The 21,463-nt window shown below is 41.1% G+C and overlaps 1 protein-coding gene across 1 annotated transcript in view; it reads right to left on the bottom strand.

Moving 5' to 3' along the window:
- NUDCD3 (NudC domain containing 3) overlaps window positions 1-21,463 on the bottom strand; it is a 71,630-nt gene that overhangs the window by 39,515 nt on the left and 10,652 nt on the right. Inside the window, exon 3 of the mRNA XM_026671376.2 lies at window positions 6,900-7,032. Within this exon, the coding sequence (XP_026527161.1) occupies window positions 6,900-7,032 (133 nt within the window). The remainder of the gene's footprint in view (window positions 1-6,899; window positions 7,033-21,463) is intronic.

Raw genomic sequence — 21,463 nt, 5'->3', positions numbered from 1 at the left:
AATGGGAGCCGGGTCCAGGAAGTTATCTTGGACACCGGAAAGACCTATTTCCTGCTCCTCGAAAGGATCTCTTGGATTGGCCACCCCTTCTGTTCCTATCCCCGAAGTCGGACGTCTCTGGCTGCTGCCCTGGTCTGAATGATGGGGATCTCTGGTATCTGGGTGAGAAGAATCCCTGATAAAAGGGCCGAAAGGATCCCCTCCGAAAGGACTGAGGGTTTCTAGAATCTGACTTCCGAAAAAGGGAAGGTAGAATTTTCTTTTTGTTTCGGGTTTTGATTAGCAGTGGGTCGAGGGCAGGGCCAAAGAGTCTGTCTCCCGCAATAGGAGATGAAGCCAGCTTGCATTTGTGCTTAATGTCCGCTTGCTAATGTTTTAACCATAGTAAGCGTCGCGCTGTGACATGTGAGGTAATGGCCCTGGCTGAAAACTTGACCGCATGATAAGTTGCGTCAGCTGAGAATTCAGCGGCTGCTATAAGTTTTGCAATATCTTGGTGTGCTCTAATGTTGGAATTAGGGACATGCTCCCATAAGAGCATGAGCCACATGAGAGAAGCACGGGTAAAGAAGGAAGCGGCCATGGCCATGAGTCTGATGCGTGGGCCATCAGACTGATGGGCCCTGCGTAGGGCAAGCTCAGCCCGTTTTTCTTCCGGCTTTAATGCCTCCAGCGCTTCACTGGGAATGGAGGACGAGGACGCTAATCCCACTATAGGTTTGTCTACCTTGGGAGTATTCAACAATTTTGAGAAATCAGAGGCCAAATTAAAATATTTCCTGTCATATCCCGTGGGGGCAGAGTACACCGCTGCAGACGCCCACTGTTTCTGTACCAGGTCTGAAAACATGTGAGGAACTGGAATCACATCTGCCTCGACTACCGGTTGGTTGAAAATTAGATCTTCTGGTCCCACTTCTGAAGGAGTTGGAGTGGTAGAAGGGGCCGACTTGTTCAGGTGTGCAATGTTTTTTGCCTTAAACAAAAGTGATCTGAATAGTTGTGGGCAGAATAAGCCTGAAAATACCGGTTGATCAGGAATAAGGCCCTCATCCTCAGACATCCCACTTTCTAGGGGTTCTGCTTCTGACAGGGCTGGGTCACTGTCATGTATTGATCCTGACCCAATCTGTTCCATTTGATCAATGTGATCCACTTCTTCTGCCTCCTCCTCCTCCTCCTCCTGCAGCCCCTGGAGGGGCATGTCCCCCTGAACTGCACCTGGGTATAGTGTTGCTCCGATCTGGTCAACGGCCTCAGAGATTGAGAATCATAGTCAGTGGTTACCGGGTGTTCCCTGGTCAGAACTGCGTGTTGAAGACCTGCTGCAATTCCCTGGCGGATTGCCAGCTCCATCCACGCCTTCATTCTCTCTGGAACTTCCTCTGGAAGAATGTCGTCCTGTCGAAGACTAGCAGCCGTAGGAGTGAATGTAGGAGCCCTTCGTGTGGTCCTTGTTCCAGGTAACTGGGCCTGCTGACTCTGGGAAACCAAGCTGTGTCTGGATGAGAGGGAGAGATCTAGGGGAGGAGGAGGATGGGAAGAGGTAGACAGTACTGGACTGGGGGGCAGAAGGTCCTGTGAGGCCCTGCGTGCCTCCCTTGCACACCTATCTATTTGCTTTTCTAATGCTTTATGGTGCCTGTTGGCATCCTTTTCTGAGGCTTTAGAATGACCTTTTGTCTGCTTGGATTTGTGCTGAGATTTAGCTTTGACCCTTGATGTTGAGGTCTGAGAGCTACTACCGCCTGCCATTTTGAATTGAAAGAGATGCAGTATGCTCGTTATTCAAAGCAATACTGTTGAGGCGGTTGACACGCCCAGGGGCCTGATCCAAGAAGGGACCGGTTGCCCTGATAATATCTTATCCCCTTGTTTGTTTGTTTTTTCAATTAAGATATATGTATATATAATATGAGTCGTATCACAGTATTATTATTATTATTATTATTATTATTATTATTATTATTATTATTAATTATTATTATTATTGAGTGAATGAAAGTCACACACACACACACATACACACACACACACACACACACACACACACACACACACACATATATATATATATATATATATATAAATTAATAGAGAAACAGCTTGATATAGTGAATATCCAAACAGCCAAATTAAGAACGCCTGAAAGGCCAAGATAATAAAGAGAGGCCTTCAACAGCTTCCCTGCACAGGCGGACACGGGCCTGGGTGCTCGCTGTTGTGCCGCTGGGTGGGTAAGGCTGTGAGGGTTAAGCCAACAATAATACATGGATGGCTTCAAATCTAATAAGAAAACGAGGTGTAATAATTCCTTAGGTTATCAGAAGGAAAAACCTCTGATCGGGAAGGAAAACTACCTCACACAGCTCGAGTTACAAATAGCGCGGCCACACAGTTTTTAAAAACAAAGGCAAAAACAATGGCTGTTACTTTTGGTGCGCGCGCTTTCCAGCAACAAACTCCCGCCGCGTGGGGAAATGCCTCTGATGGCTTCTCCTTGTGGCTAAAAGGAACGGCGGGGGAAGGGGTGGAAAGAATTCTTACTGCTTTCCACACCAAGACGGTGTTCTGAGGGGAAAAATCAAACGATACGACTCGGATGAGAGCGAAAACGCCCACGCCGCTATTGCCGATATAGAGAAAGGCAATGTGGAATCACAATGGTAGGGGGTAGAACAAGCAGATGGGGGGGGGCTCAGAGCAATGCCGAAGCCGCCCGCCACTTCAGGCGCGAAACAGCGCTGCCCAAAAATGCAAATGATCTCCGATGACCAGATGGAGAGAGCTAACGTCGTGAGATCGTAATGTGATTTGGAGGCTAAAAGCCTGAAAAAACGAACTGGACTATATCCAAACCTGCTGAGTAATACTCCTGTTTCGGCCAAGGAAGAACAAAAAGCACTGCCTATCCACAACGAGACTGAGCCAAAACTGGGGAATGCTGGGGAGGAGTCCCGTGGAGGAGGAGGAGCGTTCCACAAATTAAGCCCAGCCTAGACATGCAGAGACTGAAGCACCTCCCACTACTGGATGCTCTGAGCAGCTCATGGGAGAATTTTCTATTCAGAAAAGAATAGAAAAAGCATCCTGGTAACTCACATCCCTCAGGAAAATCTAGTCAAAATCAATGAGATTGTTTACACAATGTTTGGTTTGTGCTGATGATATCAGCTTTAACAACGGCTAGGCAATTATCACTGCAAAAGAAGTATTGGTTGATGTTCCTGTGCAAAGATTCTCTTCCCAAACAGAGATGTTCATTCTACTACTTTTTAATGGATAAAAGTCGCAAATCAAAATTAAGACTTTAAATTCACTTTACACATTAGAAGATTGGAACTGAGTAAAGACAGAAAGCTAAATCAAAGTCTACATAGTTATGCCAGAAAAAATGAGTCCTAAAGGTATTTTTCGGGGGTGAGAGGGTTTGGCAACCATCATAAATTTGCATATCAAGTTTTTTCTGCATTTTATTTGCAATGGGAAGTGTGAGAAAGAAACTCAAACTAACTCTAATAATAACCCTACCTTAATTTTATTTGGTATAAGATGGGATAGAGAAGAACTTGACTTTCAAAATTGTATTATTCCATTGTCAACCTTACAAGGTAGACCAGATCAGGAAATCAACTGCAGAAGAAGACTATGGAGATACTGTAGATTATAGTAATGGAATATGTTTTATCTTCCTTCCTCTTATGCCCCTTTAAGTCAGGGAGCAGCCAGCCTGAGGCTCCTTTTAATACTGCCTCCTTTCCCCAGTCTTCAGAAATGCTTCTGTTTTTGTTTCTATAACAGTTCCTGAATACTCCCTTCAATGCCATCTCCAAAGTCCTCTACCTCTTACTCACTATAATAAAGGGAATCCCTGGAATCCCTGCTATGTCTCTTTACTCAACTTGGCCTACTTTGAAGGGCTGCTACTGGAGGGGGCAATTTTGGCCCATTTTTTTTAAATGTTTGAGGGGTTTCAGAGCGCTTTAATAGCAACCACTGTGTTTCCCGAAAATAAGACCTACCCTGAAAATAAGACCTAGACTGATTTTTCCGTGTGCGCCTAATATAAGCACTACTCCCAAAGTAAGCCCTACTTAAGGGCCTGCACAGCCAGCCAGCCGCCCATTCCATCTGGTTGCTCGCAATGCTGCCAACACAAGGTGAGGAGAAGCATCCACACCCCGACATCTACTTCGTGGTGGCAGCACTGGCAGCCATGTCCAGCAGGAGCCCACGTGGCTACCAGCCCACTTCTGCTTGCTTGCAGCTGCAACAGAGCAGGAGGCCAAGCAGCACACTGGTGCTGTGCCCACGAAGCAAAATAGGGGTGAAGCTACCCCATGTGCCATGCACCAGCTTACCTCAGTGCCCCCGCAGCCAGGCCATCCACGCCCCGACACCTGCCTCATGGTGGCAGCACCAGCAGCCATGTCCAGCAAGAGCCCACGTGGCTGCCGACCCACTTCGGCTTGCTAAGGCCTGCAATGGTGCAGAAGGCCAAGCAGCGCACTGGTGCCATGGCCATGAGGCGAGATGGGGGATGGACGGAGCTCCCAACATGCCACATACCAGCTTATCTCTGGGCCCACGTAACTAGGCTACCCACCCCTAACCCTAATCCTCAATGAAATCAAGTTTGACACTCGTGATTTAATTGTAGATTTAACGGGAATTACATTTTGACCCCCAGACAAGATTAGTGCAAAAAAAAAGCTATTAATGCAAAAAGAAAGATACTCTATTGAGTTCAAGAGGGAATCATGGAAGACTCTCAGGGAAAAAAAATTACAGCTTTCTGCAAAGAGAAGAAATTGGATTTTCGTATGATCTGAAAATGGCGAACAGAGTACGGTAACCTCAATCAACAAGTGGATGAGGAAAATGCTAAGAAGCGCAAATGTGGATCAAGTTGGTAACCATTATTTCCTGAACTGGAAGACAACATCTCTGAATGGATTGCTGACAAGAGAGAAAAGGCTTTGGTTGTACACAAGGCTGATATTCAAGCATTTGCAGTCGCAATGACAGCACAGTTAGAAATATCCCCAGAAGAAATCAAAGCATCACAACACTGGATGAATGGTTTCCTTCATCGATATGAACTGTCTCTAAGAAGATCGACATCACTGTTTAAGCTGGAAGATACTAAACTTATTAAATGTGCACCTATATTCAAGTCCTTTGTTGATGGCATTGACTTTTCTAAATACCAACTCTCCAACATGATTACTATAGATGAAACTGCAGTGTTTATGGGCCAAAGATCTCAAATGACAATTGATCAGAGTGGTGCCTCGTCAATCTACATTCTCTCCGCTAGTTATGAAAGTGTACCTGTTACCTGTATATTGGCAATTCATCTGGATGGAAACAAAGCCCCACCTCTAATCATCACTAAGGGCAAAAAAGATAAGATTGAATGTGTTTCGGGCATTTAAGTTCTTGAAACAAAAAGCCTGGTGCACAAAAGCAGTTATAAGTTATAAGGAAGTGAGTCTATTTGATGCTGCCACTTGTTTTGCAAGTTGGCCAAAGAGGTCTGCTAGTCTGGGATTCAGCCAGCACTCACTGCACTAAAGAGATGAAGAAGTTCCTTGCAGAGAGAAAAATACATCAAATAATGATTCCTGCATGAATTGACTGCCTATATTCAGACTCTTGATATTGCAATAAACGAGCCATTCAAGGACCATTTCCACATGGAAATCAATGACTACATTGAAAATATAATGCAGAGAAATCAGTGTGAAAACTTTGTGAGGCCTAGCCTGCAAGAGGTCGTGACTTAGGTGAAGAATTCATGGGATAAAATCACTGATACCTGTGTTGCCAATGCATTATGAACAGGCTACATAGACAAGAAGTGCTCACTGGAATTTGAAGTTTGGAAAGTTATGCTGATGTTCCAGAAGATGATATGACTATAGGGGAGGTGGGGGTGTTTAGGGTTTGGCTTGTGGTTGCTCTGGGGGTTGGTTTAGGGTTTGGCATTGTGGTTGCCCTGACTGAGGGGGTATTAGGGTTAGGTGTGGATGGCCTGGCTGCAGGGGCCCTGAGGTAAGGCGGTGCAGGGCACATGGGGAAGCTCTACCCCCCCCACACTTTACTTCACGCCGCCTTACCAGCAGGTTGCTTTTTCTCCTGCTCTGTTGTGGCCACGAGAAAGCAGAAGTGGCCGGCAGCCACATAGGGTACTGCTGGACGGGGCTGCTAGAGCCGTCACCATGAGGTGAGGCAAATATCAGGGCATGGATAGCCTTGCTGTGGGGGCCCTGAGGTAAGCCAATGCAGGACACATGGAGGAGCTCCACTCCCCCGCAGTCTTTTGCCCCGTTGCAGCTGTGAATAAGCAGTAGTGGGCCTCCCTTACATGGAAAAAAATAAGACATCCCAAAAAATAAGCCTAGTGCTTATTTTGGAGCTCCCAAAAATATACGACCGGGTCTTATTTTCAGGGAAACATGGCAGCAGCATTAAGCCCATTGGGCCTCTTTATTGCAGTTTTAATTTAAAAACAGAGGGTTTTTTCAAAATTTTGACAACACAACCTCCACAAACTAGCAAGAATGGAGAGCTGTACGCATCCCAGGAGCTATATAGACCTCTTTCAACTGAAGACACCAGAAATTGGGACCTGCAATATTATGCAATCAATATACTGTGGTTTTCCCTTTACATTTTAATCTGGCTAATGACAATCCAGACTTGTTTAATGCTGGAGAATGGTTGGAAATGGCTGCAGTATTCCACAAATTTGGCCTGCTATAGGATAGCATCATTATTCCTAGCCATGAAAGCAGCAAGGGAAGAATTCTAAACAGAGCTACAGTGGACATTTTACTAGTACAGGCGAGGACTCTATCGACCAGGGGCCAAAAAACTTCTCATACTCTCATTACCTGTCTACCTTTCAGAATATGCTTGGGCACTGGAACTTTAATTTCCAGGTCGCTATAGTCCTGAGACCACGTGTAGTTCTCTCGCACCGCTCCATTGTAACTGTCAGGATTGGCCTGGAATTGTTCTTGTTTCCTAAGGAAAAACAGAGAAAAGAATGAATGTCAATTGGATCGACATAAGAACAGCAATAAGTCTTATAATAACTCTTATCAGTTCTAGGACTGTATCAGTCCATCAGACCGCCTTCACCAAAACCCTTCCCAAGATGCAACTCTTGCTCCTATTATCACCTTTAGGTGACGGTTTACATTCAGCCTTCTCCACACCCGAAACATTATTGGCTTTTGACTCAGTAATATTAGGCAGCAGAATTATACTGGCTACCGACAGAAATTCAGAACTTTATTCCAATATATTCAAGGTGAAGGAGCTAGTGTACATCAAATTCCATAAGGCTGGCTAATGTGCCAGCTTAAAATGGACTATTCCCAAAAATAAGACAAGTTGATACTCTTTTGTGGCACAAAGCAACAAATAACAGAAATTGATTATGCTAAACAAGAATAACTATCTTTATTCAGAAGGTGGCTATGTCTCTTTAGGTTATTCAACTTCACTATCTTCCCCACGCCACCCCCTCTACATACAGAAATGTTATCTAGTTCTGGGCAGCCTCCAAGACAAAATAGTTAAAAATAGCATAACAAAAGGGTAATGCAGTCAGACTTAGTAACATGGGAGAGAAATCTCTTCTTCCCCAAAGACAGAATCATAACATGGGGACAGGATGAGACAATGGAACCCCCCAAACCTACGAAAATTTTCAGTGGAAAACTAACTTTTCACTCTGTTTTTTTTTTCTTTTTCCTGTGTATGACATTTGTATCTACTTCTAATATTTAAATTTGCTGAATTATCACACTGGCAGAAGATATTTGGTCCAGCCTTTTCTGAGTCATTGGAAAATCCAGGCACTTTCCTTGGGCTGGGATCATTCAGGGCTGGGATACAGAAGTAGCCTTAGCTTCCTGTAATGGATTTGTGAGAATGTTCTTGATAAATAAAGGACAGAATGGGACAACTCGCTGCGTGACATCTCACTATGACCAACTTGTTATGGGACAACTCACTGAGGAAAAATTCAACAATTCATTATTTAAAATAATTTAAAACAATATTTTAATTTTTGTCATTCACATTTCATTTTGTCCCTCCTTTGGCATCCTTCCTTTAATAATTTGATTCCACTATTTTTTCAATATTAATGCAACTCTTGTCCCGCAGCAAGCTTTCCTACATGTTGGCGATGGTGAGTTGTCATAGACCCGCCTAGGGAATGGCTGGATAAGAGGCCAAAGCCCGCGACTGCATGAAGGTGCAGAGAAAAAGTCTTAGAAGAGACTCCCTTCCTTAAGCTCTCAGGCTAAAAGGGAGACAGTGGCAGATTTGTACTTTCAGTCTTGCAAGATTGACGTCAGCGTTTGCAGCCAGGAAACACAACTAGATGTGCTAATTCTACTTTATTCTAAGCCTACATTAACAGAAAAGCCTGAAAGTATAAAATTCACTAATATAACCAGACTTTTCAGCTTACCAAAACTAAAATGTCAAACATTTTGAAAAGAAATTAGCTTGGTTAATGCAAAAGAACCGTGGGTGTTGAACTGCTCAGAAAAAAAAATAAGCCATTTATATAAATTACACCTGAACAATATTTAAAGTGGGAATTTCCTTTTGTTTTTGTCTAGCTACAGGGATCTGTGTGATTATATGTCAATTCTCACTGGAAACCAAATATAAGTTAGTGCATATGTTTATTATCCTATTACATATTTTAATGAAAAATATTACATTTACATCCCACAGGTTCTCAAGTGGTCTCCAAATTAAGGGACTGAGCAGAGTTTAGACACCAAGTAATGTCTGCATGCATACTTTCATGCATACCCAGTGATGAGAATTTGTGAAATATCAGAGAAACAAAATGAGGGAAAAGGATGCATTAAAGGAGCAAAACAGTCAAAATGTCAAGTAAAATGTTATCAGTTTATAAGTATTAAAATTATCTTAGTCACTGCAGTTTTATTGTGGATAAAAAAAACAAATGTCCAAGAATAACATTTCAAATAAAATTGCATATTAAAGCAATACTGATGTGCAAAATATATTAGACAGAAGGCACAATACTGTGCATATTCATATATATTGTTAGTCCACATATGATATACCGTATGCTAGATTTTAAAAAAACCAACAGTATGCATTTTTAACTACTTCAAAAGTACCAAATGGCACCAGGTCCAGGATGGCAAACTCCAGTGGTAGCCAGGACTGGATAAAAAACAGCTATGTACTTCAAGATATATTATAATGGAATTAGGTAGAAATACTTTCGTTTAATTCTAGACCGTAGTCAGAACATCAGTTAGAAACAATATCCCATATGTTTACCTTAATGTTGATCAATTCAATATTAAGACCAAATTAACAAGAAATTCAGCCCAATTTAACTGAAATGTCAAGCCTTTTGTTTAGTTGCTTCAAAGAGAAATAAACACAATCGAATTAAAGTTATCATTTAGCCATCTTTGTACAGAAATACAAACCAGGGAACCAGATAAACAAGACTCTTAAATAAAGAGAACTGAAGTTATACAGTATAAGAATTAGCTCAATCTTTCAGTTTTTCATAATAATCACCAAGGAGAGGAATTCACACTTATAAGTAAATACTAAACCAGAAGAATGTTTAGACATTGCTTACCCCTAAAATGATCAGCATTTCAGGACACTCAACTCTCAAACGGCAGGTGAGGATGTTCAAACCAAACTGTTAACTCAGTTAACTTCTAGTGACAGGCTGAAGTTAATATGAAGTGCAAAACCCATAGGTTGCATCTATATTGACCAAACTTAATTGGCTTCTAATACCCAAGAGGGTTGTTTATTGCAGGAGTAAGTTTATTAAAAAAATTATTAAAAATTCAATTCATTTTGCTGCACTACTGAAAGAAATAGGAATTCAATGTCAAGATTAGGAAAAGAAGGAAAACAGCAGAAATGGTCTTTCTAGAATGATTCAAATACGGTTAGAATCACTGTTGTTAAGTTAGTAACACAGTTATTAAGCGAATCTGGCTTCCTCATTGACTTTGCTTGTGAGAAGGTTGCAAAAGGTAATCCCATGACCCTGGGACACTGCAATTGTCATAAATATGAGTCAGTTGCCAAGCGCAACTCACATGACTGATCACATGACTGTGGGGATGCTGTGATGGTCGTAAGTGTGGAAAACAGTGATGGTTCACAACTCACTTTGTGACCATTCAAAGTTACAACAGCGCTAAAAAGTGAGTTATAACCATTTTTCACACTTATGACTATATACCCATGCCAACTGACTCATATTTATGACAGTTGCAGTGCCCAGAGGCCATGTGATTCCTTTTTGTGATCTTCTGACAAGCAAAGTCAATACTCTGTGATGGCGAACCTATGGCACACGTGCCACAAGTGGCATGCAGAGCCATTTCTGCCGGCACACGAGCTGCAGGCAAACTCACCTCACTGCTCATGTGCGCGTCTCACAGCTGATTTTCAGCTGGTTTGAGGCCTTTTTCGACTCCCAGAGGTTTTTTTTTAAAAAATAAATGTTATTGATTTTACAATTAAAACAGACTAACAACACATACCGTATTTGCCGGCGTATAAGATGACTTTTTTGCCCTGAAAAACATGCCTCCAAGTGGGGGGGTCGTCTTATACGGCGAGTATATAACAAAGGTCGTCTTATATGCCGGCAAATACGTTGTTGTCACTCGGTGCAAGAGCGACGGGGGCGGAGCTCCGCAACTTGCGAAGCCCCTTCAAGCCCAGCCGGAGTCTTCCTCCTCCTCCCCCACCCACCCACCCACCCACTCCGCTCGTGCGAGTGGACTGGCAGGCTCCAGGCTTTGCCCCCATCCCTCACCTCCTTCCACCCCCCTCCACCCCCCCCCAGTGGCAGAAACTTCGCCGCACGTGGGGACGAGTGGAGGGGTGGGAGCGCAGCGACGCCGCTCAAAGCTGAGAAAGCACCATCCTTGCTTTTGCGCTTCGGAAAGAGTTCGTGTTTTTGTTTTTTGTTTTTCTCCCAGGAATGGGATGCTGCTCGTGCGATTTTCTTTGGGAATTTTTCTCTTCCCGGTTTCAGCCTTTGCTCCGAATCCTTCCCCCCCCCCCGCCACCCCCAGATTCACTTCTGGAAAGGATGCTTGTGTAACTCTTTTCCTAAGCGTTGCTGGGGTGGAGGGGGGGCAGTGTGCAGTGTGAGCGAGAGGCTCCTTTCCTTTCTCCCTGAGCGCAAAACCGTCTGCCTTCTTCTCTCTTGGACGGACCGAGCAAGGCTAATAAGATAATAATAAGATAATAAGATAAGATCCTAAGCGCGTTGTGGAAACAGATCTGGATCTCGTTGGAGAAAGGTAGCAAATGAATGAACTGGACTTTTGGCAAGTCTCGGGGTAGGAACTCGACGCTTTCTGGAAAGTTAGTGAGCAGGAAAATAGACATCCTTTCCGCTTTCTCCCAGCGTGGGTATCTCATTATCCTTCCCTGTAAGAAGTAACAACCACAAAGCCAAGGGAAAAAAGGACCAGTTTCTTGTGCCTGATCAGTGGCGGCCCTTTCGCACTCAGAACTTTCTCCTTTGCGCTCGTCCACGGTCCAGCGACCGAGCCTCCCCGCGTGGAAATAAGGAGGCCTTCTCTCTCCCCCCCCCCCCACGCCCCCCAGCCCCCAACGGTGAGCTGCACATGCGCCAGACTGCTCCGGCCAGCTCGCCATCCGAGTGCAGCCAGAACGATGCGCAGGAAAAAGCCACAGTAGGAAGTAAAGATTTCTCCCCCCCCCACCCTCTCTCTCTGAAATAATTAATGTCGCAATCAGTGTGGTGCACCCTTGGAGGCAAATTGGTTGGGGAGGTGGAAAGATATTAAGAAACAACTCGACTGTTTTTCGTCCAGTTTTATTTTTTTTTATTTATTTTCCACTGAAAAAAGCAGATCGCTCAACGGTGTCACAAAGAAAGGGAGAGGAATTGAGTGCCAGCCTGAGAAAGGCGAAGCTGCCTCTCTAAAGCATTTTGGTGGCTTTGTAAGTTTGGGGGAAAGGGGCGGGGGTGTCAATCAAGAATTATATCCAGAATACCCCAAGTGTTACAACTTACCGTATTTGCCGGCGTATAAGATGACTTTTTTGCCCTGAAAAACATGCCTCCAAGTGGGGGGGGGTCGTCTTATACGGCGAGTATATAACAAACTCTATATTTTGAGTGGAAATGTTGGGGGCTCGTCTTATACGCCCAGTCGTCTTATACGCCGGCAAATACGGTACATAAATGTAAGAGAGAAAAAGAAAAGAAGAAGAAAATAGAAAGAAAAAGATAGAAAACGATTAAAAACATTTTCATCTTCAACAGTTTGTGAGACCTCCTTTTTATCCTTATTTTATGCCATATACACACTTAATCCTTACATATATATGTATATCACTACTACGATTCTATCCTATCCTCTTTTGCCTTTTAGTGTGAAATCTATCTTTGGTCTATCCATTTGTACCAGCAGTTCCAGCTGTTGTAGTATATTGAAGTGTCTTTATCTTTTAATGCCAAGGTTAATTTGTCCATTTCTCTACAACTTGAAATTTTTTGAATAATCATCTCCTCTGATGGAACATGAGGCTGTTTCCAACATTGTGCAAAAGCCAATCTGGCTGCTGTCAAAATATGTATTATTATATATTTCACTTTTTTTGGTATTTGTTTATCAAAGATCTCTAATAGAAAGGACTCTGGTTTGAATTCGATCTCTTCTCTTGTCATTTCCTCCAGCCAATTTCTAATTTTCTGCCAATATTTTTGAGCTTCTATACAAGACCACCACATATGGAAGAAAGTTCCCCCTTTTTTTTTTTTTTTTGCATTTCCAGCAATTTGGACTCATATTGGGGTGCATCTTCGCTAATCTCGAAAGAGGAAGGTGCCATCTATAAAACATTTTATAGGCATTTTCTTTGTATGCTACCGATTTTGTGATTTTATTATTACGACTCCCAGAGGTTTGAGGAAGGCTTCTGCAGGCTTTTCAGGACAAAAACTAGGCCTGTTTCATCATTTCCTGTTTTTCTGGAAATACCAGAAGTGACGAAATGGGCCTAGTTTTCAGACGAAAAGCCTGCAGAAGCCTGCAGAAACCTTCCTCAAGTCTCTGGGAGGCAGGAAAAGGCCTCAAAGTGGCCAAAAATCAGCTGTGAGGCGCACTGCAGGTAAGGGAGTGGCAGTGGTGGGGGAATTGCGTGTGCATGTGTAGGGGGCGCACATTGCCTTCTGGGTGCTAGCACGCGAGCATGAGGTTGCAAGCGCGCGCACAATTTTTGGCACAGGAGCCCAAAAAGTTTAGCCACCACTGACTTAACTATTGTGTTACTCACTTAAGAACTGCAGTGATTCACTTAACAACTGTGGCAAGAAAGGTCATACAATGGAGCAAAAGTCACTTAACCAATATCTCACTTAGTGAGAGAAATTATGAGTTCAATTGTGGTCGTAAATCAAGGACTACCTGTACTCAAGATTAACTAAAAAAGAAAATTAAAAACTTTCTATAAACTTTGCAATTCCTCTAAATAAGTCTGTGGGTTGGTACCTTTTTTTGCTCCAGAAGTAATGACACACTTCTGAACACTGAGAATAAGAATAATTTTGATTATGCATTTATATAGCAGCTTCCCCAATCTGGTGCTTTTCAAATGATATATTCAGTCAGATGCAAAGTCATGTAAGGTCAATCTAGAAAATGTCAAATTATTTAGCATCACAAACATGGTTGGTAAGGGAGCTACTGCTCAAAGGCAGCATTACTCCGATGAAGCAATAGGAGACAGTCTCTTCAACATGATTTGCTTATGAGATATCCAGAAGAGTTAAGAAACTTCAGATGGAGACTGAATTCTGAGTTATATTTGTTCTGCAGATGAGTAAGCAAGTGACATGACAAATTATCTTCTTAACAAGGTTCCTCATGGAACAAAATTTCTTCTTCCTCAATCACTACAACCATACACACACTTCATTATAGCCGAGATGAAACATCACAATGCAATCTTCTTTTGGGGGACTCTACTAGCATGAGGACAAAATGCACATGCAAGCTTACGGTCCACTTTTCAGTTGTGAAATAAAATCTGGCAGATTCACCCTTCCTTTCTGGTTTGCAATAAAATACAGGGAAATATTCCTTGCCAGCATCAAGCCTCAGATAGCCTTGCAAGACAGACAGCTGATCTCTAGCTTTTTCAAAGCTGTCCAAGGCAGAGTGCCAAGATTGTGCAGAGTCTCCCACTCTCTTCCTGGCTGGCAGGAAGTATGGAGCCATCGGCAACACTGTTGTTCATGTTGAGGAATATGCTCTAATGTGGTGCTTCACCTTTGCTTGTCTAATGCAATTCAAAGGGGGGAGAAGAAGCAGAAGCAAAGTGGGTGACCTGGACCAAAAGCCCTGCTGCTGGCTATCAACGTTTATCAAAACAATCAATCAAACAACTACAACAGCAACAACAAAAAAGCAGGTTCTGTAATGGTGCAAAAATAAAGAAGGGGCCATAACGGAGTCTACAAAAGTTCTCTCATTGGATCATCATTTCCATGGAGACAGTCGTTATGGCAACACAGAACAAACCTTGCTGATCCCAGCTTCCTAAATGCTTGGAGATTTCATGAGCCAAACAGACTGGACAAATAAAACAGGAAAGCAGAGGGAAGGTATTGTGCAATAAATACAAATCTTTCTCTTTCTCTCCCCCCATTCCCCTCCCCCAGTAAATATAATTGGGCAACAAATAAAACGTCAACAGCATGAAATTAGTTAATGTTCATATAACCGAATAATAGAGAAACTTCAGCAATGTTAAATTGCAGTTTCTCTGCTGAAGGGTTTCTGATAGACCTGTCCTTTGTAACTGCCTACTCTAGATTTTCAGGGCCAATTCTGACTCATAAACCGTCAAACGCCCCCATATCCTGTTTTCTTGTATATAGGGGGTACATTGGACATGCCCACAGTCTTTGAAATGAAAAATAATTCTTATTGCAGGCTTGCCCATGGCTGAAGTAATTAACTTTCATTCCTTCTCAAAAGCTGAAAAGAAAAGGCTTTCTCCTCTGGACAAGGAAGGAAAGAAGGAAGATGACAGAAAACTGAATTGATTCTAGAGCAATTTCTAGACTATTTTAATGGAGAGATCTGGTCTGCCCCACAGGAGCTGCAGATTACCTCCAGGCTCCACACTTAGAATAGAACTTATTTCGGCATGGTTCAATATTCCATTGGGAAAGAACATTTTTAAAAGGCTGAAATATAAATGACTTCATGGAGACAACACTGGGTGCTGAATTCATTTAATCTTTTAACTACATTGTTTTCTGATTCATAAGAAGGACTTCCACCCTCTTAACCTTCCAGAAGGCCATGAAGATCTGGCTCTTCCCCAAGCGTTGGCCTTGGATGAGAGCTAGGAAACTGATGGGATGTTGTGGCATCATGATATGGTGTGTGTTGTTTTCCTTACAGGGTGGGTTGTTACCATCTTTCTTATTTTATTGAAAATTGTGAGCCACTTAGAATTATTATGTATAAAATGAGCAGCCATATAATTCCCATAAATATGATGTACCCCCAAATAGTTTTCAAAGCTGATATTGGCCGACTGTTAATCTTAATTTTAAAAAATAATGTGATTTTAGAGTATGGCATCGGCCAACGCTAAGCAGCAAATTGCATTAACTGGGATCAGATTAAAGAATGTTTTTCTAGACTATAATCAGTAGTTAATTTTTAGTTCACCTGAATCTGTGTTTTATTTACGGCTACAGAGAGTGTTAATGCTGAAATTATGCCTCTTAAAAATCAAACATATACTCAAGTTTTATCTTAAGTTTCAGACATTTTGTTCCTCCATAATACAATGTTGATTTTTTCAAAGTGGGTTGCATAGTTTTCCTGGCAGTTACCTGAAAAAAATGATGGACTTAGCAAAAAACCATTCAGAGGAATAAATCTACTTTTTCCTTATCCCTGTTTATCCATAAGCAGATATCAGCTTGTTGTGCTTTTCCCCCCCACAGCACAAATCTGTTCGATACAAAAGCCTTGGAGTTTAGGGAAACTCAAAAGAGTCAAAGAAGAAAGGTCACAGGAAACCAAGTTAAGTCACAGCACTTGACCTAATATTAGCAAAGCTGGGTAGCTAAATGGGAACAGAGCAGTACAATAGTAGCTATAAATTGGCACTGACATTGTGGGAGACAGTAAGGAAAAAAATTAGCTTTTAAATAAAGGAATGCGTGTTGCTCATACTTAGCAGACAGAAGGACCCCTCTATTTTGCCTTGTTCTATTTGCACACAGGTATGTCTTTAGGGGGAAAGTGAAATCATTAAAAACATAAACATGAAGAAATCAACTCCTATCAACATCAATGCTTATGTTATGTATGTATTCCTATTTCTTCTTCTACCAAGGATCTGAAAATAGGCTACTCAATTCACCACTAGAAAGCTTGTTTCTTAATTTAATAGATTTAAGAAGAGTTGTCACACTGTTCCTGAACCTAGAAAAGAATGGGGAATTTTTTCCAGGAGTCTGCTCAGTCTTCACATGTTCAGAGAGCAAATACAATTTCTTGCAGTTTCCTGAATGCTGGTCAAAATCTAAGAAGAGATTCAACAACTATTTCCCTGATGTTTGCTTTTGTCTTGAGTGTGGATAATTATCTCCTTTCCTCCGCAGGAAGAACAACTGGGTAGTGATATATGGAAATACTGGCTGTATATCAAGATTCAACATTAAAATCTGGGGCTTAATTCACCTTAATATAATAATGTATAATTTAATGCCAGATGGGCTATATGATAAAAAACATCTAAGAATTCTTATCTAAAATAAACTTATATAATGTTCTCATTTGATATATATTTGATACTTTATATACTAAAGTAGAGAAGAGCCATGGTGGCACAATAGTTAGAATTCAGTACTGCAGGTTAATTCTGCCAATTGCCAGCAATTTGATTTTTACCATTTCAAGGTTGACTCCATCCTTCTAAGGTCAGTAAAAACCAGAGTGCTGGGGGCAACATGCAGACTCTGTAAACTGCTTAGAGAGGACTGTAAAGGACCGTGCAGTGGTATGTAAATTTAAGTGTTATTGCTATTGCTCATAATATGCTCATGATTGTTCGTAATCACCAAAATTTTAGGACTGAGATGTACTTTAAAAAAAAAAAAAAAAGTCTTAAGTTAAAAAAGGGAGATGACAGTGATAGAACTGAATATTTGCCTGGTAACTAATACTAACTAAACCAAGTACATGTAATGTGACAATTAAATATTCTGTTCTGTTCCATTCCATTCTATTCAGTACTCTGTCGCTTGTCGGGGTCACAAAAATTCTCCTAGCGATTATGTGATATCAAGTCATTTGTGGTTCCTAGTGACCGTGTGCATTTTTTTCATGATGATCTATCTCTGACTGGTCTTTGAACTCTTCCAACAGTGCCTTCACTGCAATTATAACTGAGTCCATCCACCTTGCTGCTGATCATCCACTTCTTCTTCTACATCCTTCCACTTTTGCCAGCTTCTCCTAGTAACTGATACAAAATTATTTTAACCGGAGGGACCACCTGTATATTGTGGCCTTCTCTTGGATTCTAGCATTAGGTTAACAGTTGCCCAGGGCTGAAAAAAGTCCCAAGACTAAGTTACTTTTCAGGATCATCACTTAAATCCAATGCGACAACTGGGAAATACAGTGAAGATGATACGAAGAATTTACAGGCAATGCTTGCATTGACAGATGAACAGTACTGTGATAATAAGTACCTCAAGCTAGAAGATTCCCCTCCCAAATTAAATTCAAGACAGGGATGCTATTAAGTATAAAACACCTAGATTTTTTTAAAACCTGAGATTATGCCTCTAACAAATAAAAGAAAAGGCTGCAAGGTTCATAGCAATTACTAACCTCCAAAAAATTGTACAAGCTGAAGGAAAGATTTATTTTCTATGTGTAAGGCTTTGAGGATGTTCCTCTCAACGCTGGGAATAAAAAGGGCAATTACTGCAGCTCCAACTTGTCTCTACCAAACTACACACTAATCTGCATGAATCTCTAAGTGTGGGTCTACATGAAATTCTGCCTGCATATGCCTACAGGAAAGGTAATGTCGTGTCCGCTGGGTCCCAAAGGCGCTTTTTTTCAAGAGGCAACTGGACTTTCTTGTTATTGTTTTTTGACTTTCGTTTCTCATCCAAAAAGCTTCTTCAGGTCTGACTGGATGGTGGGGAATGGAAGGATTTATACTCCTTGCAGACAGCTGGTCATTTGCCATCTTTTAGCGAGTCATTAAGACCACCTGGAGGTTAATCTGTGTCCTCAGGGTCACCTGAGTAATGAAAATGGGTATGGAGCCTTTTTGGAACTGTTGAAAGGATTGTTTTGTAGATTGGAGGTAGATGATGTCGTATCCCTCCCCTTCTGTTGAGAAAGGGCTGTTCAATTTTGACATAGATGGCTGCTTTCACCCGTCTTTCAAACCAGCTGTCTTCTTTGTCCAGTGACCTTGAAAATCAGGTGACCTTGATGACTTGCTAAAAGAAGGCAAATGACCAGCTGTCTGCAAGGAGTACAAATCCTTCCATTCCCTACCATCCAACCAGAGCTGAAGAAGCTTCTTGGATGAGAAGTGAAACATCTTCAAAGAAAAACAAGGAAGCCCAGTTGTCTCTTGAAATAAAAGCACCTTTGGGATAACCATGACCTGGATGACTGAGAATCTTCATAGATGTATGTCCGCTGTGTTTTTACCTGATTGAAGAGAAAGATCATACTGCAAATCCCAAAACGTTCAGACAGGTTCATTTGTCTGATTCCTCCCAATTTCATCCCTCACATCTTTTTTTATCGTATTTATAGCTGCCCTGGGCTCAAGACTATAAAATGTATGACTATATATTCTGAGCATCTGGTAAGTATACTAAGAGTGCTTTTCAGCAAGAGGAAAAGACAATTTCATCCTTTGCCACTCCATCTTACAGGTAGTCCTTGACTAGTTCATTTAGTGACTGTTCAAAGTTACAATAGCACTGAAAACAGTGACTTATGACTGTCTTTCATACTCACAACCATTGTAGCATCCCTTTAATCACATAATCAAAATTTGGATGCTTGGCAACTGGTTCATATTTATGACAGTTGCAGTGTCCTGGGGTCATGTGTTCCCTTTCTGCAATCTTTTGATAAGCAAATTCAATGGGGAAGCCAGATTCACTTTACAACCATGTTACTAACTTAACAGGTGTAATGATTCACTTAACTGTGGCAAGAAAGATCGTAAAATGGGGCACACTCACTTATAAATGTCTGATTTAGCAACATAAATTTTGGGCTCAATTGTGATTGTAAGTCGAGCATAACCTGTACCTTTTCTCATGCATAATAAAAATTTAACAACAAAAACTTTTCTTCTATTTTCTTTATTACAGTATGAAAGAATTCCCAAACTTGCGCAGATGACCCTCTTAAAACAACCGATCATGCTGATACAAAATAGCTGGAATGTTTAGTGCCATTTTCTCTGATTACATAGAATAATAAAGCTGAGATTTCTCAAGGCTCTGGAAATTGGGACTTTGAACTACATACAACATAGCTTCGGGGTGAAATAGCAAAATAGAAAAATAGCTCCCCTCCCTGAACAGCTAACCTCAATCTGGCAATATACATTTTGCACAGACATTGCAACTCCCAATTTCCTTACATAGCCCAAAAGTTTATGCTAGTTTGAGCAGGGGGTTGGGAACTGCAGTCCATATATATCCAGAAGACTCCTGATTGGTGAACCTGTGCTATGTAATTTCAGCCTCCAATTTAAATAGTATTTTAAAGTTATATTCCTAAGCAAGTTTATTCCATTTCTTCATTACTTTTAGGCCAGAAGTTTCCAACCATGGCAACTTTAAGACTTGTGGACTTCAACTTTCAGAATTCCCCAGGCAGCCATGTTGTTCTGGGAGCTGAAGTCCACAGGTCCTAAAAATTGCCAAAGCTGAACAATCCCTGTTATAGACACTTCACTTCTAAGCACAGAAATAACTGTACTTATATAAAATTTGCCTAAAAAGGTTCTTAACCAGCAGCCAAATTTTCTTCTTCTAGTTGTAATTGTTTTCTATTTTATCTCACAGATATCAAAGTACCAAAGCTCACTTACATGCATAAAGCCATGATTCTGTTTGAAAGAGTAACATGACCTTAACATGTCTGTTAAGACTCTATTTTGTTTGTTCTGATCTGTTTCTTTTCTATGTACATATCTATGTACATAGATATGTTATGTATTTGCTAAAAGGACTCTGTCCATAAAAGCTTAGGTATGTCAGGGTAAACACTGCTGCTCTTTGAAATCTGAGTCACTTTGTGAACTACCAATTAAAGTGACATAGATCTCATAAAAGCATGTGCTACTGCCATCTACTGGTAATCAGAATAATAACCAGGATGGCGGGGTAACCCTTATTCAACCAGGATCCAGAAAAGAATGCAAGTTCTTCTGAATAATTGGAAAAGGAAAAAGGTTTCTATCCACCCAGAAGGGTATAATGATTGTATCATAACACTTCCATCAATGAACATTTTCAATAATGTTCACATTGTGCAACACACAAGAAAAGTAATTCATAAACTGAAAGCCTCGAACCAAGGAAAAACTACATTACTAAGTTGATTTTTGGCTCAAAACTAGATGCCAGATGGTGGTGACCTAACTTAGAAACCTTATCAGAGCCACAAGTCCAAAATCTAGCTGAGGTTTCAAGACACTAGCCCTAAAGAGCAATCTGATCAAGTTTACAATAGATACTGTATTGTAGAATTGGAAATTATTTTTTAAAATTATCAAAATGAATGAGGAAGCACCGTCTCTTTAAGGAAAGCTTAAGTATTTTTAATTGAATAGTTTTGGGGAGAGGAAATATGATAAAAATTTATTAGTTTTACCCCACACAGATTCTCCTATAATAAACAAGTTATAAACACTGTAAAATAAACAATACATTGAGCAGTGTATAAAGTGGGTGATGTTTTTCCTGCCTCATATTAAGACATGGTCACCCAACATAATTAGAAAGGGATTCAATGCAAATGGTAGTACATAATTGATTTATTAAAATGCTACAAGTTGGCAACTACTTTATCTCTTTAAAGACGAATTAGCTTTGTTCATAGCGTGGGACAGAACACATTGGGAAGAGCTGGTTGTGGACAACCTGTACAATTAAAATTGTTTTCTAAAAGGAAAGAATTGCTGGCTAGTTAGCAAGTTTCCCCTGCTAAATCTCATCTCTTATTCATTGACCAGTATCCCACTTATCACATTTCTTCTTCATTTTGGATCAATCTCAAAATCTAACAAATGACGAGATGTTTCCTCAATTATTTCCTAATTGTTCTTCAAAAACAAAGTC

Source organism: Notechis scutatus, chromosome 7 (assembly GCF_049901735.1).
Source record: "Notechis scutatus isolate UNSWTSFEM ecotype Mainland chromosome 7, rNotScu1.2, whole genome shotgun sequence".
Classification (NCBI taxonomy): Eukaryota; Metazoa; Chordata; class Lepidosauria; order Squamata; family Elapidae; genus Notechis; species Notechis scutatus.
This window is presented reverse-complemented; position numbering and strand designations above follow the sequence as displayed.